The 15,868-nt window shown below is 38.6% G+C and overlaps 1 protein-coding gene across 2 annotated transcripts; it reads right to left on the bottom strand.

Moving 5' to 3' along the window:
- Positions 1–31: 31 nt before the first annotated feature.
- Positions 32–15,383, bottom strand: LOC131473542 (protein phosphatase 1 regulatory subunit 1C-like). Of its 2 annotated transcripts, XM_058650807.1 has the most exons (6): positions 15,217–15,383; positions 12,952–13,009; positions 10,780–10,817; positions 9,522–9,576; positions 5,495–5,698; positions 3,013–4,133 (listed from the first exon to the last, which is right to left on the bottom strand). In XM_058650807.1, the coding sequence occupies exons 1-6, from the start codon at positions 15,352–15,354 to the stop codon at positions 4,078–4,080; spliced, it is 549 nt and encodes a 182-aa protein (XP_058506790.1). In that variant the 5' UTR covers positions 15,355–15,383; the 3' UTR covers positions 3,013–4,077. The 2 variants fall into 2 exon arrangements, with proteins under 2 accessions (XP_058506791.1, XP_058506790.1); XM_058650808.1 differs by lacking the exons at positions 3,013–4,133; positions 5,495–5,698 and adding an exon at positions 32–1,174 and having other exon boundaries at positions 15,217–15,368.
- Between the last annotated feature and the right edge of the window lie 485 nt (positions 15,384–15,868).

Here is a 15,868-nt window from a genome sequence, read left to right as displayed (position 1 = left end):
AGGGGGCTCCCCAAGAAAACAAAAGAAGAGGCCAAATATACCAATGTTTATTGTGTACAAAATCAACGGTGACATTTTATTGCTGTTAGTTATAGAATAAGTCTATGGAAACATGATGCACATACAGAATAATAGAAGAAGAAGAAGAAAGGAGAGAAAAAAGAGAGCAGTAAGAAATGCGCTCTCATCACTTCCTCCATCGTTCTGTAGTTTTGTAGTTTGTTTAAACTCAGATGAAACTTGTGCTGCTCACATTGTAAACTCCTGTTTAACTGTGAAGGTTTATTCTGTTTAGTTAAAGAGGAACTGGAAAACTCCACTCAGTGATTAAAGAAACAACGTTGTCTCTGTTAAAGCTAATAATGATGATAAAGATCAATAAAGACCTGTGCTTTTCCTGTTTGATGTCGTACAGTATATTTGTATTTATTATTAAGTGTTAGTACCTGAAACACTGATCATGTACATAACCAGTGAGACATGTGTAGCCACGCCTCTTGTGCTCCAATATAGAAATAGGAATAAAAAGCTTCAAATATTGAATAACTTGTTTAGTTCATTTTGAAATCAGAGGATTTGCTCACATGATTTCAAATTGAATAGCTGAACTGAAACTGAAGTTATATGATGTTGTCTCCACTCATGTTGTCTTTTCATTTCAACTAAATTATTGATTGAAGAACAGGGGGGGGGAAATGGCACATTATTAGGAAAATGATTGATCATTTGGTGTTTTAAAGGGACAAATAATTGGTTATATCTGCTGTGGATTTTATTTATTTGAATAAATCAAAACTAAAAATGTGTGTACATTTAAAAGTGGAAAAGAAATGACAGCAAGTTACTGTATTACAAAAACAAAATGTCAAATCTGTCTGGCTGTTTTAAGAATGACTGATGACGTGTGTTTATCCGTGTTTACCATCGCGTTTTGCCTCGTGTTGAGGTGAGTGAGTCACATCTGTTTCCACGTCACTTTGTAAAGAATAAGGGAAGCTGGTGTAACTACATGCTCCGAGTCAACTCTCTCTCCTCTCAAGTCCCGTCCTACAGCTGTCGCTCTTGTAAAATGTCAGACTGGAGTCTGAGTAAACTTCTCCTCTGGATCAGTCTCCCTGAGCGATGATCGTCTCCTCCTCGTCCTCCTCCTCTGGTACAGAGCTTTCCAGCTTCCCTGCACAAGCACACGTCACTGAAATTAACATGACTGAACAAACTCACCACTAAACTCATTCATATTCAGTGCTTGTCATATACTTACACATAGTCATACACATAGATGAGCACATGAGACACAAATTACCCACAGAGGCAAACGTATGGAGCAAAATCCATGTGTTTCAAGCCAGTTTCAGTCGGTTGTTTCCTCTTCATTCATTCATTCATTTTCTACCACTTTGTCCTCCACATGAGGGTCACATGGAGCCGAAGCCAATCCCAGCTGACATAGGGTGACTGACGTTGGCCCTCACATTCACATCTACAGGCAATTTAGAGTTTCCAATTAATCTAATCTGTATGATGGGTGGAGCTGGTGGTATGATAGGTCAAAGGTCCCGGGCTTGAGTCCACTTGTTGTCCTTTGCTGCATGTCTTCACCCTTTCACACTTCACTTTCCTGTCCACTTGTGGCAACAATGTTAGCCACTGCAAATATAGGCTGCAAAAAACATTCAGTAATTTTTTTTGGAATTGCGTAAGCCAACATCCCACCTCACCCACAATGGTAGAGCAGTGGTAGAGCAAAATAACAAAAATGTCATAGTTTAGTATGTCGTCCAAAATGTGACAAAAATGTCATAGTTTAGTATGTCGTCCAAAATGTGACAAAAATGTCATAGTTTAGTATGTCGTCCAACATTTGACAAAAATTTCATAGTTTTGTATGTCGTCCGAAAAGTCACTAAAATGTCGTAGTTTAGTATGTCGTCCAAAAAGTCACCAAAATATCATAGTTTAGTATGTCGTCCAAAATGTGACAAAAATGTCATAGTTTAGTATGTCGTCCAAAATGTCACTAAAATGTCATAGTTTAGTATGTCGTCCAAAATGTCACTAAAATGTCATAGTTTAGTATGTCGTCCAAAAAGTCACTAAAATGTCATAGTTTAGTATGTCGGCCAAAAAAGTAACTAAAATGTCATAGTTTAGTATGTCGTCCAAAATGTCACTAAAATGTCATAGTTTAGTATGTCGTCCAAAAAGTCACTAAAATGTCATAGTTTAGTATGTCGTCCAAAATGTCACTAAAATGTCATAGTTTAGTTCGCGTCCAAAATGTCACTAAAATGTCATAGTTTAGTATGTCGTCCAAAAAGTCACTTTATGTCGTCCAAAAAGTCACTAAAATGTCATAGTTTAGTATGTCGTCCAAAATTTGACAAAAATGTCATAGTTAAGTATGTCGTCCAAAAAGTCACTAAAATGTCATAGTTTAGTATGTCGTCCAAAAAGTCACTTTATGTCGTCCAAAAAGTCACTAAAATGTCATAGTTTAGTATGTCGTCCAAAATTTGACAAAAATGTCATAGTTAAGTATGTCGTCCAAAAAGTCACCAAAATATCATAGTTTAGTATGTCGTCCAAAATGTGACAAAAATGTCATTGTTTAGTATGTCGTCCAACATTTTACAAAAATGTCATAGTTTTGTATGTCGTCCAAAAAGTCACTAAAATGTCGTAGTTTAGTATGTCGTCCAAAATGTCACTAAAATGTCATAGTTTAGTATGTCGTCCAAAATGTGACAAAAATGTCATTGTTTATTATGTCGTCCAACATTTTACAAAAATGTCATAGTTTTGTATGTCGTCCAAAAAGTCACTAAAATGTCGTAGTTTAGTATGTCGTCCAAAAAGTCACTAAAATGTCGTAGTTTAGTATGTTGTCCAAAATGTCACTAAAATGTCATTGTTTAGTATGTCGTCCAACATTTTACAAAAATGTCATTGTTTAGTATGTCGTCCAACATTTTACAAAAATGTCATAGTTTTGTATGTCGTCCAAAAAGTCACTAAAATGTCGTAGTTTAGTATGTTGTCCAAAATGTCACTAAAATGTCATAGTTTAGTATGTCGTCCAAAATGTGACAAAAATGTCATAGTTTAGTATGTCGGCCAAAAAAGTAACTAAAATGTCATAGTTTAGTATGTTGTCCTTAAAGTCACTAAAATGTCATAGTTTAGTATGTCGCCCAAAAAGTCACTAAAATGTCATAGTATGTCGTCCAAAAGGTGACAAACTCTTCAACTTCATTGTGACGTTAACAATTTTAACAGCAATGGTATCGCAGACGACACGTTTGTGCATTACCGTAATTGCGCAACAGTTTCTGAAAGCTGAGAAATTGCAAGTCAAAGCCAACATGTGGTTATTACGGTAATTTCACTCGCTGTTGCATGAAGACAAGGAATCAGTGTCTTTGTCACCAGAGACGAGAGAGCTCGATGTTTAATACTATTCACATTTCAAATTTAACACACAAAACTGGTGGTCATGTAGAACTTTGAGTTTGTCTTCATTTTACATTGTTAAAAAGTTTTGTGAAGGTCATGGTTACTTTAAGTGTTAAGCTACAGGCAACTGGATTTTACATTTTATTTTAACCTCTCGTCCTCATGTTCTTTAGACCTGAAGAGTTAAACTATTGAAGCTATTACAACTGAAGCGGGAACAGGCCACAGATAAACACTTTATAGCATTTGCCAATGCTGCTCTTTGACATGTAAAATAACTGACTAGAAAAGTGACTAATAACTGTGTAACCTGATTACCTTGTGACTCTTTGTACATGAGGATAAAGAACTCAGACGTTCAGTAAATGTTCCAGCATCATTTTATTCACAGCCATTTCTACACAAGCACAGCCTCACCACCACACCATCACCTGCAAATCCCCACTGATGCAGGACGTGGAACTAAAATCTCTGTGTTTTTATGAGTGAATGAAGCAGAGGGAAGCCAGCACACACACACACACACACACACACATCACACACATCACACGTGTGTGATGCAGCGCAGCGTGTTAATGAGATCAGATGAACAGCAGAGAGAGAAGAGGACAAAACGAGAGGCGGTTATCGAGACACGGAGTCAGGACTGGACGCTCCCTTTTTAAGGTCTTGTGACAAATCTGAGGAGGAAGAGGAGAGACAGGTAAGAAGAGGAGGAGGAGGGGAGAAGAAGGTCGAGAATGATGAAAGGTGGAGGAGGAGGAAGAAGCAGAGAAGGAGGAGGAGGAGGAGGAGGGAGAGACAGATGAGTTAGTGCTGTTAGTATTTTCTCAGGAGGTTTACAGAACATAGACGCTTAGTGATGTAAACAACACAGCAGTGAATTATTAGTTACACAGAGTGAGTGTGTGCATGTGTGTGAATCATTTTCTAAGTCTTGTTGAATGATGTAAATACTGCAGAATATAAGCTCAGCACCAAATAATAAGGTTGTTAAAACCTGCAGTTAAGTTTTGACGTGTTCACAAAAACCTGCTTCTCAGATTAACGTTTCCCTCCAACCTCTGACTCTCTGAAACTTTTAAGCCCTCGTATTTTTGATAGTTTTTCCTCCTGAGGGAGAGTTCAGGTTTTTTGAAGTGTGCTTGTATCAGCTACTCCTGTGTGCAGTGATGTAACACGACCACTTGTGTCTTTGAACTTTGGTATCTACAGGGTGGTTTACAAAGTGACACAACCGTAGGGAAAGGTTCCTCTATTACATATTTATATTTATAAGTGGCTGAATCGTTCTACTTTGCATTCCCCCGTCACTCCCATGTTTTCATTGCGAGTGAGTGACCTACGATATAAACACTTATCACCATATGATTTATTTACCTCATCACACACAGTCTGGTTTCTTACACACATTTCCTGGAGACTTACTCGTTAACTATAACTACTGTCTATAATGTACATTCTACATTTTATTTTAACACATTTTTTATAGTTTAAGCGTTAATATCGTTTTATATTGTAATCTGTGCATTAAACACATCATTTTGTTCTCACAGTAAATCAGATCTGATCCTAATGGTCTCACAGGATAATCCATCTTAATGCCAACAGTCTCACTTCGCACTATCCACATGTAATCAGATTACTGAGGACGGCTGTTAATACCACGTCTGAACAGGGCTTAAGTGTCAGCACCTCATATAAGCACACTTCCAAAAACCTGCACTATACCTTTAAGGACAGATTATACTGTTATTATTATTATATACAGATTATATTATGAACTATGAGGCAATTTGGGATTTGTGAATAATTGCTACTGTTGGAGGTGCTACAGTAACATGTAACATTGGATATATATGTATATATACTGTACATATATATATATATATATGTATATATACATATAGCTGTAGTTGTGTAAATGTTTCATGTTTTATTTCTCATTATATTGATCTTTTTCAGGAGGACTTGAGTTTAAACACTGCTGTCCACTGTGTGTTTGCATTGTTTTCTTTTTATCTAATAAAAAAATGTTTACCCCCTAAACTGTTGCTCTCTGCCACTCCTCTCTCCTGATTGGCTAACGGCAGACTGGCCTCGTTCCCGTTGGCATCCTCTGGCCCGTTGTGATTGGCCCACAGAGAAGCAGTGGCATAGAGCTGCGCTGTGATTGGGCTCAGCTGGCCGTCTGTGTCACACAGAGCCCCGCCCAATAGATGTTGCTCCACCCCCAGCTGAAGCTCTGGGGAAGAGAAGAGCACCTCTTGTGGAGAGACGCTTCAACTACACGCATGTCGCAACAGAGTGGGGGGGAGGGAGGCTGGGGGTGGAGCCAAAAGTAAGAAAAATAAAATAAATGTATGACTTGAAATTAAATCTAAATAAAAAAAAGAAAACAATCTGCAATATCTAAAGATAGTTCACAAGAATCTTGAAACATGATAAACAGCCGCAAGTACACGACTCACAGCTGTGATCAAGTAGAAAATAAAATAAGATTGTTGTTTTTTTTACTTTTAAGGTTGAATAGGAACAGTAACTGTCGGTGAAACCTCATCATTAATAAATAAAACACGTTTTTTCCTGAACCTGCAGGACGTGAACTGCTCTCAGAATGGAACCTGGAAGATTATTCAATACGTTGGTTCCCGTTTGGAGGGATTTATGATGTACACACACACACGCACACACACACACACACGCGCACACACGCACGCACTCATACGCAAGATCAATAAAAGAAAAGCTTTTACTGCACACACTTCCCGGAACCAAATTAGTGCTGCACTCAGAGCTTTGCACCATCATGTTTTTCTTTCCTGTCTTTTGACCTAAAGTACACATTGTCTTGCAAACATAAACACACACACATACTAAGACACACATTCAAACACACATTAGACGGACAATTGTCATTCCAAATTTTAGTGATCAACGTGTATTGTGCAAATCCACTTAGTTTAACTCAAGAAGCAGCCGGTCCTGACGTCACCCGTCAGAATCTGAACTTCTGTTTTGAGGCCTCTGGAGTCGTGATTTGGCCGACGCCATGTTGACGTTGTGTCACCTGCAATCAGGCTCTTATTGGACCACACTAGCTGTCCATCACACTGGTGTCCACTCATATGTCCTGTACTTAATTGTTTATTTTCTAAATATCCTAAATGGACCAAATTTCACACAAACAATCACGTTCTATTGAAGAAGAACTGAAACTAGCATTTAAACCATTTACTCGTCAGGAAAATGTTTACTGATGTTCTAAATCAAGTGAGAAGAAGAGGCTAATTTTCCCATTGACTTCCATTCAAATAGAGTTGCCCCCTAGTGGCTGTTTAACATTATTGCTAATTCCAGTTTGGCTTCAGCGAGGAAGACTTTGTCCTTTATATACAGAGGTGGAAATTACATTTACTTGCATTACTGTAATTGAGTAGATTTTTGTGTAAAGTAAATTTAAATATTTTAAAATTTGTAATTTTACTTTGACTTAAGTATGTTTTTTGGAAGTACTGCACTTCACTACACATTAAAAAGTCCTTTTTGCATGACACAAGAAAAGTAACTAAGTAACTTTTACTTTGAGTACATTTTACTGCCTTACTTTAACTTGAGTTAATTTTTAGACCAGTAGAAATATTCTACTTACTTGAGGAGAATATTTCAGTATATATGTATATGTATATGTATATATATATATACTGTATATATATACATATATACATATATATATATATATATATATATATACAGTATATGTAGGAGAGCGACTGCTACTCTTTTGTGCAGGAGTGAAACATATGACAAACACATGACCTGTGACCCCTAACCTACTGTACACGGGCGTTAAATATTAGTGCGCCAGTGGTATGATGTCATGTCACTTAGTACATTTACTTCAGTACTGCACTTAAGTAAACTGTTCATGTATTTGTTTTACTTTTGGCAGGCGTCCATTGTTTTTTGTAAGTATTATTTTTAAGTGATTAATAGTGAAATTAAAGTGTTTTCAGAAGCATCATCTGTCCAATGATTTACTATTTGTGTATTACACAAAATATACAGTATAGGCACAGTTATAAAATATCTAGATGTAGTAGACTGTTGCATGGACTCTGCAAATACTGTTACTTTTACTCAATTGCAAAAGTTAACGTGGTATTTCTACTATTACTAAAATGTTGTACAGTAAAGTAAAATTCTGTCTTTGGAATCGTTGCCAAAACATTGCACCTGACCAAACCCTGTAGTTAAAAGTGACACACCCAGCTGTGTTTGCTGTGTCAACAACTGCACGATTGAAATGAGCAAAGACACAAGCATCTCTCCAGGCGCTGCTTTACAGCGAGGACTCTAAACTTCAGCAGCAGCAGCAGCAGCAGCAACAGCAGCAGCAGCAGCAGCAGCAGCAGCAACAGCAGTGCTGCATCCTCAGACTGCATCATCACTGCTTTCCTTCTTGATAGTTTTATCAATTATTCAGCACAAGTGAAGCTAAAAACAATAACAACAACAGCAAGTCTTTCAGTGATAAAAGCCGTCAGACAGGTGCTGTTTGTCTGGGAAAGTTCTTTTTCCCAAAGAAAGACACTGTTCACAGTCTTTAACTCGGGGAACAAACTTGCTTTGTCATGTCATTATTCAGTCAGCCAACAACAAAAACAACAACAACAACAACAACACATGCATTCTGATGAAAAAGACAATGAACCTTCAGCTCTGAAGTCATTTTCTCCCAGATGTAAATCCAGTCATTATATTCAGGTGTTAATAACCAGAAGAAGTGGAATTTTCCTAACACAGAAAATACAGAATATTGCCGGAATATTCTTCATAATATAACTTGAATTCTGTGGAAAGCCTTTGTCTTTCAACTGACAGTTTTAAAGCAGGATTATAACAAAAATAGCAGTTCAGACACAACAGATGATCTGAGGAGACTTTGTCCATTGTCCACTGATGCATGTTTTTTTTTTCTCATAATTCTGCTTTGCAGAAGTCTATTTCCTGAAAAGAAATGGCCAAGACTAAAGGAATTGGGCTTGTAACCAGGGTTGCTAGTTCAAACCCCAGGACGGGTCAATGGCTGAGCAAGGTACTCGTTTCCTTCTGCTCCCCAGGTGCAGAGAAGTGCTGCCCACTGCTCTTGCACCTGGTGTGTGTGTGTGTGTGTGTGTGTGTGTGTGTGTGTGTGTGTGATTGGTTAAATGCAGAGATCACATTCACTATCACTAATTGGTGTGTGTGCAAAAAAATAACTCATTCTAATTCAGAAATGTGTTTCCTAAGCTACAATTACACCACAATATTTTATCTCAATCCTTGCAAGATTCTGTTATTGATATTTAACAACTAAGCTGGCGACAACATGTGAATGTGAAAACATTTCAGCCGCCTGACTCCGCCCAATTCATGAGAATAAGAGATCTGAGAACGTAAGAAAATAAAGAAGAAGAATTCCGACCAAAACCAAGACTAAGAGAACAAAAGTGGGTGAAACCACAGATTGCGACAGACTGACAGAGAGAGAGACAAACGTCATGTGGTAAAGCAAAGCAAACAGAAGCTCCATACTGAGAGCAAACATATAGTTACTATGAAGCAGAGGAGACACTGTGTATGCAGCTGCAGCACGCCTTACACAACACATCAGATCACTTATAAATCATTAACTTAGGCCCACAAACAAACATGCAGTGTATTAATAGAAGCTTCTCTCATTCAATATCTATTTAAAAATCTTTGATATTTAACTGATCAAATAAGGTTTTCATGCTTTCATCTACCAAGAGAAACAACCTGGGTTTAATAATCCAGTACTTCATCTTAAAAAAACACCTGCGTGACTACTTTATAAAGAAAGACAAAGCTCTAATTCCTGCTTTTCCTTTAGTTGTTGCCATTTTAGAGGCATTTCAGTGACAAACTGTAAGAAACGTGAACAGTGAAACTGCAAATCGCACCAAATAAATCTTCCTAATGGTTATCGTCTCGACACATTTACGTACAATTATGTCATAAAGGATCAGACAGTGTGTGGAATCGTGGGAACGCCTCGTGGTTACCTTTCATCGAGGGTGCGACGTAGGTGCTCTGCTTCCTCTGAGAGGCGTCTGACTCCTGCAACAACAAGGACATTTGAACAATGTCAAGAAATGTTCTGATAAAATAACATCCACTCAAATAACGATTAAATGTGAATAACCACATGTGACGTCGTTGACTCATAGGTCATTTATCTGAAACACAAACACTGACAAGAATCTATTATCTGTCTGATAAACTTGTGACAATTAAAACATAAGTAAACAAGTGTTCTGTTTAAACGGCCAGTGTGTGACATTTAGGTGAAAGTGTAGAACACACTACACTATATCTGTGCTTTAATGAGGCCGTCATCAGTGTTTCCACAGCAGCCTCAAACTGTGTTTTAGCTCGTACTTGATTATTTTCAGTTTTTCGTAATGTTAAAAAATGAGCAAATGAGCACAGCTGCTGTTTACAAAGCAGCTGGACCTCCCTCACATCTTCAAACTGTCTGACAAACATCCCAAAATGTAGCCTGAAGTGTTGAAGTCGCAAAGTTTCATCTCCTGCAACCAAACAAGCTTTCTGTTCCCTCTGGGAAAATAGAGGAAAATGATTCAACACTATAACGTTTTGACTTTCGTTCATTTGTTTTGTAATTGTCTCTCTCTTTTTTTTATATTGTGTTATTTTGAATGTTTGAACGAATAAATTAAAATAAACTATAAGTACAAGTACAAGTATATTTACTTCCTTACACAGCGTTTGGTGAGAATAATTAGGATGTGTGAAAATTCTTCAGAATGATTGACATTAAGTGATTACATATTGTCCAAATCAACTGACTCACACACATAAGCAACACTGAGGTTGTGTTCAGCTGTTGCCATGGCTACTACTCTGTCTTCTGTGACAATGAAAAAAATGTAATCTTAGGTCGTTTCACACGCACTGCAGCTGGACGGCCGCTGTGTTATTTGTCAGTTGGACTCTGTCAGGCTCCTGACAACTTTATTTATATAGTTATAGATAAATATATAAATAAATGTAGTTTATTTATTTTATACACGGAGGATTTCACCAAATTAGATGAAGAATCAAATGACAGACGGTGGCTTTAACGCAGTTCTTATCTATTTGTATGATTCCCTGATATTGATTGGTGAGTCTGGTTCACCACTGATCCAGAGATGTACTTTGACTGTGTCGAGCTGCAGGTGTGTGTGTGTGTGTGTGTGTGTGTGTGTGTGTGTGTGTGTGTGTGTTTGTTCTTACAGCCATTTAAAGAAAACAAACCTGTGACTCTGCGCTGGCGTTGTGTTGATCTCCAACATCTGCAGGAGAGACGACACAGCAGCAGTGAGCACTTTCTATTTTTCTTTTTTTTTTTTTTAAAAAAAACAACAACAACAGCAACAAACACACTATTTCTGACATGTTTCCTTTTTTAAAGAGTGGGCTCTGACAGCGTCAGCGGCCTCTCTCCTCTAAGGCCTGAGGCCACACTGACATCGCGTCCCAAACCAGCAGCTTGTGGATAAATGTCATGCGATGAGAGCAGAAGCTGTTTTTTAAATTGTTTTAAAATGGGAGTGTGCAGGAGTTCCTTGAAGTGGTCAAAATAATCACCACCTTTACAGATAACCCCCTAAACACTTGCAGGTGACTTTTATATTTAGTTTTAGCCACAAGCTAAACTCTCTGACCTTTAGAAGCCTTTTAAAAAAGAGAAGAAAAGAACATGAGTATTTTCTTCTGTTACTTTATCTATATAGATATATATATAGATATATATATAGATACACATTCTCTGGGCTGCCCGGAGCCCAAACAATGCAGTGTCCAGGCCTGACCTATAGACCTCTGTTGTGAACCTGTTGTAAACTGTCATAGGTGATGCATCTAAACCCCAAAATAACCTTCTCCTGAGAGATCTCCTGTTTGCTTCTCAATGCAATGAAATGCACGTCTTTAACACAGTCAAGACTAAACTTAGCTGTGTTAATGTGCTCATCTAAGTTAATACACTTCAGGGCCCCTTGATCAGATGGGCCCCCAATAGAGTGTGGACAAGAAGACATTTGACCATAGTATAGAAATACTGATATATTAAGATATCTAAATAGTGTTCAGCTCAACTTATTTGGCTTTAGTTTGTTGGTGAAAATTGCACATTTCACACACATTTGCACATCTGTTCTTAAAGGTTTAAGAAGAAAAGCCATTAACCTGGTTTACTTACTCACAGCAAATACAGCGTCTGCTGGTGTACTTGCTGTTGTTATTTTCCTATCCTAGTACAATATACCACACTTTGTGCTTCACTTTGAATTTAAAAGTGATTTCACTGCACCTCTAAGGTTAAAAAACAAAAACAAAAGCTGGTGTGAGGGGCCCCCAAATCAGATTCTACTCAGTTCCTGTGTGTACCCACATTCTGTTTATAATTTCACTTTTAAACATTTCTTCTGAAACAGCAGCAGAGTGTATTTTAAAAAGATGTGTTTACGAGGGACTGTTTTCATCTGCGGATTAATACACATTCAGTGTCTTTTTTTGGCTCAGTCAGGAGAAGAAACAATGAGCAAACATGATTCTAAGATATTCATAACTGAATGAGAACATTTAGAAACTGTGAGATTCTGTTTAAAACAAAACAAACAAATATCTCATCGCAAAAAACAAAAAAAAACAATGCAACATCTGCGCTTGTGTCTTTGTTTCAAGTCTAAAAACACTGGTCACGCCATTGTTTTTGCAGCTGCAAGCTGGATCTCATCACACACACACACACACACACACACACACAGTCACTCACTGTGGAATGTTGGCCAAATATGATGAAGGAATCAGCGCAGCACTAAGTGTTATCTGTTCACCTACAGTTCACACGTAACCCTTAGTGCAGCGTCCACAGAATGAATAAAATCAATCAATACATTAATAACAAGAACTCGAATGTTATTTTTAACCTTTTAAATTAAAGGTTTCATGCTCTGAGCTCAATGTGCTGACGAACTCTGCCAGAACTCAGAAAAATAGACCTCAGGTGTCCACACAGAACCAGACCCACTGAGCTGAGCTCACATAGTGGAATCAGGCCCATTATTCAATCAGTCTTTCCCTGCATGAGCAGGATTTATGAGAACACACACGCACACACACGCACACACACACACAGTTTAGGCATTCATCAGCCCAGTCTGAACACTAGGATCACCTTACAAAATGCTGCAGGGCAAATCTAATAAAGGTTCCATTATAGTTGTAACCCCTCTCTCTCTCTCTGTGTGTCTGTCTGGCTGTGTCTCTCTCTCTCTCTCTCTCTCTCTCTCTCTCTCTCTCTGTCTGTCTGTCTGTCTGTCTGTCTGTCTGTCTGTCTGGCTGTCTCTCTCTCTCTCTCTCTCTCTCTCTCTCTCTCTGTCTGTCTGTCTGTCTGTCTGTCTCTCTCCGGCCCTCCAGTCTTACCTGTGCCAGGCTGTCTGTAGATCTGCAGAGTGGCAGGAGTCGGTCGTCTGCGACGGATCTGAGAGAAACACACAATCATAGTTTTAAAGTTTGCTTCACAAAAATATAGGACAAAAAAAAAATCTTCTATTTGTTTCTGAATGATTTTCTTATATTTGTTCATGTTCATGTTTCCAACAGTCCTCGCTGTCCCAGTAATTAGGCTTTAAACACACAATAGAAGACGCTGCATGATCCTGACTGACCGTAGATAAACTCAGTCTTGTGTCTGTTCTGGTTGTTAAACTTGTGTTACTTCAGGCTTTGAAAGCCTAATTGAGTTTATTATCCCAGAATAACTTCTGAAGAATATAATACAGTATCATTTTCCACACAGTGTGTGTGAGTGTGACTGTTGTTGTTTATCTCCGTATGTCGGCCCTGTGATTGGCTCCAGCTCCTCCCACATGATAATAATAATTGTACCTATGTAATGGGGCACAATTATAGAGGTATATATTATTATTGAGAATAACATGTAATTAACACTCAAGATACTCTGTGTTCTATAATATGTTGATGTTTAAAATGACATTTTAAGATGAATTTTAAAACAAAAGAACATACAGCATACAGCATACAGTCGTGATCAGCAGTGCTGTCGCTATACACCAGACACCTCTGTTAAATATTGAGATCTTCCCGGTAATTGTTGGAGGTTAACCCACATTTTTGGGATCGTTAAGTCTTTTTAACTGATGTACAGTTCGGCATTGTTCGCTTTGATTCTTGTGTCGGACGTCTCTTCCTGTGACGGCACTCTGACCAATCAGTGGCCGACAGTCTGACCACGTCACGCATAGTTTCGCCTCAGCTCGCTTGGAACCTCGCCAGAGCAGGTACTAAAAAAAAGTACCTGGTACCAGATACTATGCTAGTGGAAACGCAACTTAACCGTGCCGTGCCGAGGCGAGCCGGTGGAAATATGACACAGTCTTACAGTGTGAGAAACCAATGTAAAAATAGGATTTTAATGCACAGTATGTCATCTCCAGCTCTCAATCAAAACAATAGAGAAAGAGATGGTTTGATGATGCAAAGGGAGTTGTTGTCGTGTTTGATTTGCCTGTGCATTTAAGCATTACATGGAGAGTGGACACAGGCGGCTGTGAGTAGTTATGATCCATTAGTAATAACACACTGGCTACTAGTAGTACTGAATATTTCCTTCCTTGCACTGATAGGAGTTTGTGAGATGATATCATTAAAAGGCCTTGAATAGAAACACAGATTTATGTGTATTTACAAATGCTTTGGTTAACAAAATAAGTCACTTTTAGTCTTGTCATTTATGAGATATTTCAATGCAGAAATGTTACCAATGATGTCTTTAACTTAAAGGTGAAGACTCAGCTCTAGTATCATGTGAACATTGTTGCCACAGTGCAGGAATGTTCACCGTCATCCTTGGAGGAGCGACAGCATTTACAAGACACTATGTCGTAAAATACATGGCTTCAGTGTATCTTTGACGTCTGAGAACGCGGAGAGTTTCCAACACAGAGACTCCAAACAGGCACAGAGGGGCTCTAATCATTTACTGGCTCCCCTATAAATGAACGACTTCCGGTTTCCAGTGACCAAACACTTCTTAAAGACGTCAGCGAGGCAAAGAGCAGCAGCAGAAACTGACAGGAAGCAGTTTTTACTCCCCACTGCAACGGAGAGCAGCCTATGTTTCTTTTGCCAGTCGCTGCCATTCAAGATCACACGGTATATGATGCTATCATTCTACGTTTACTCTCAGTCAGTGAGAGATGACCTCTCTGCATGCCCTAAGAGCCTGGGTGTTAACTTGCAATTAGCTGCAGCTCTCTGTATCTTCAGTGTCTCTGAGCTCCCATTTACATCAACAGCTCATTGTAAAGTAAACAAGCAACAGTGCATGAATAAAACATAACGGACATTTTAAAACAGGGTTAACATCAATATTTCAGAAAACGAAGAATATAAGTGGCATTAAAGGGTATTTTAAAGTGGCTCGTACTTTTTAATTCTGGTTATTTTTCTGCAAAAACTCACAAATATCAAACAAACCAGTCTGCAAAACACACAACAGCAGCAGTTTCCATAGGATCTGACTTATGCACACATGCTGCTCTGCACCCACACTGAAAATTCCTCTAAAAGATCACAGATAGAAGCCTCATTCATGAAGCCACAGCACTCTCCACCCCGACTCTGTGACACTCACACACTCACACACTCACACACACACATGCTCACATGTTCGGCAGCCTGAGGGTCCAGATGTCCCTGCAGTGGAGGCACAGCAAACTGGATCTTCTTGGGACTGCTGGGCTCCATTATTACTGACTGAGTGACTGATAGAAGGAAAGACGGACAGAAAGAGGGAGAGAGCATGTGTGTGTGTGTGTGGGAGGAGGAGGGAGGGAGTAAAGAGAGAGAGAGGGAGTGGCCTCCTCTTGGCTGCTGGGGTCCATTATCACTAATTGACAGACTAAGAGAGAGAGAGAGAGAGAAAAGAAATGTAGCTAAGTCATCACGGCATTTCTCAAACACACACTCTGATGAAGTGAAGTGAAATAATATGAGGGAAGTGTCCTTTGATTATTGTGACATAATTCTGCACGATATAAACAAAACTACTGTTCACACTCCACGCTGCAGCTTCTCAGATGCACAGCAGCCAAACTAATTGCTCTCACTGTGACTGATTTACTAACTAATTACACACATTTGCACATAGTAATGCGGTTTTACAGGGTTAACATGATGTGAGCTTTGGAAATGTGTTTTTCCTGTTAAACAACTAACGAGCTCTAAATAACGCAAATGTTTTTCACTGAACTATCATGAACCATCATGAACAACCATAACATATTACTATGTTACTGCATTTAGAACAGCAATAACT

The sequence above is a fragment of the Solea solea genome, chromosome 15 (assembly GCF_958295425.1).
Source record: "Solea solea chromosome 15, fSolSol10.1, whole genome shotgun sequence".
In the NCBI taxonomy this organism is placed as follows: domain Eukaryota; kingdom Metazoa; phylum Chordata; class Actinopteri; order Pleuronectiformes; family Soleidae; genus Solea; species Solea solea.
Note: the sequence above shows the minus strand (reverse complement) of the source record. Positions and strands in the feature narration are given on the sequence as shown.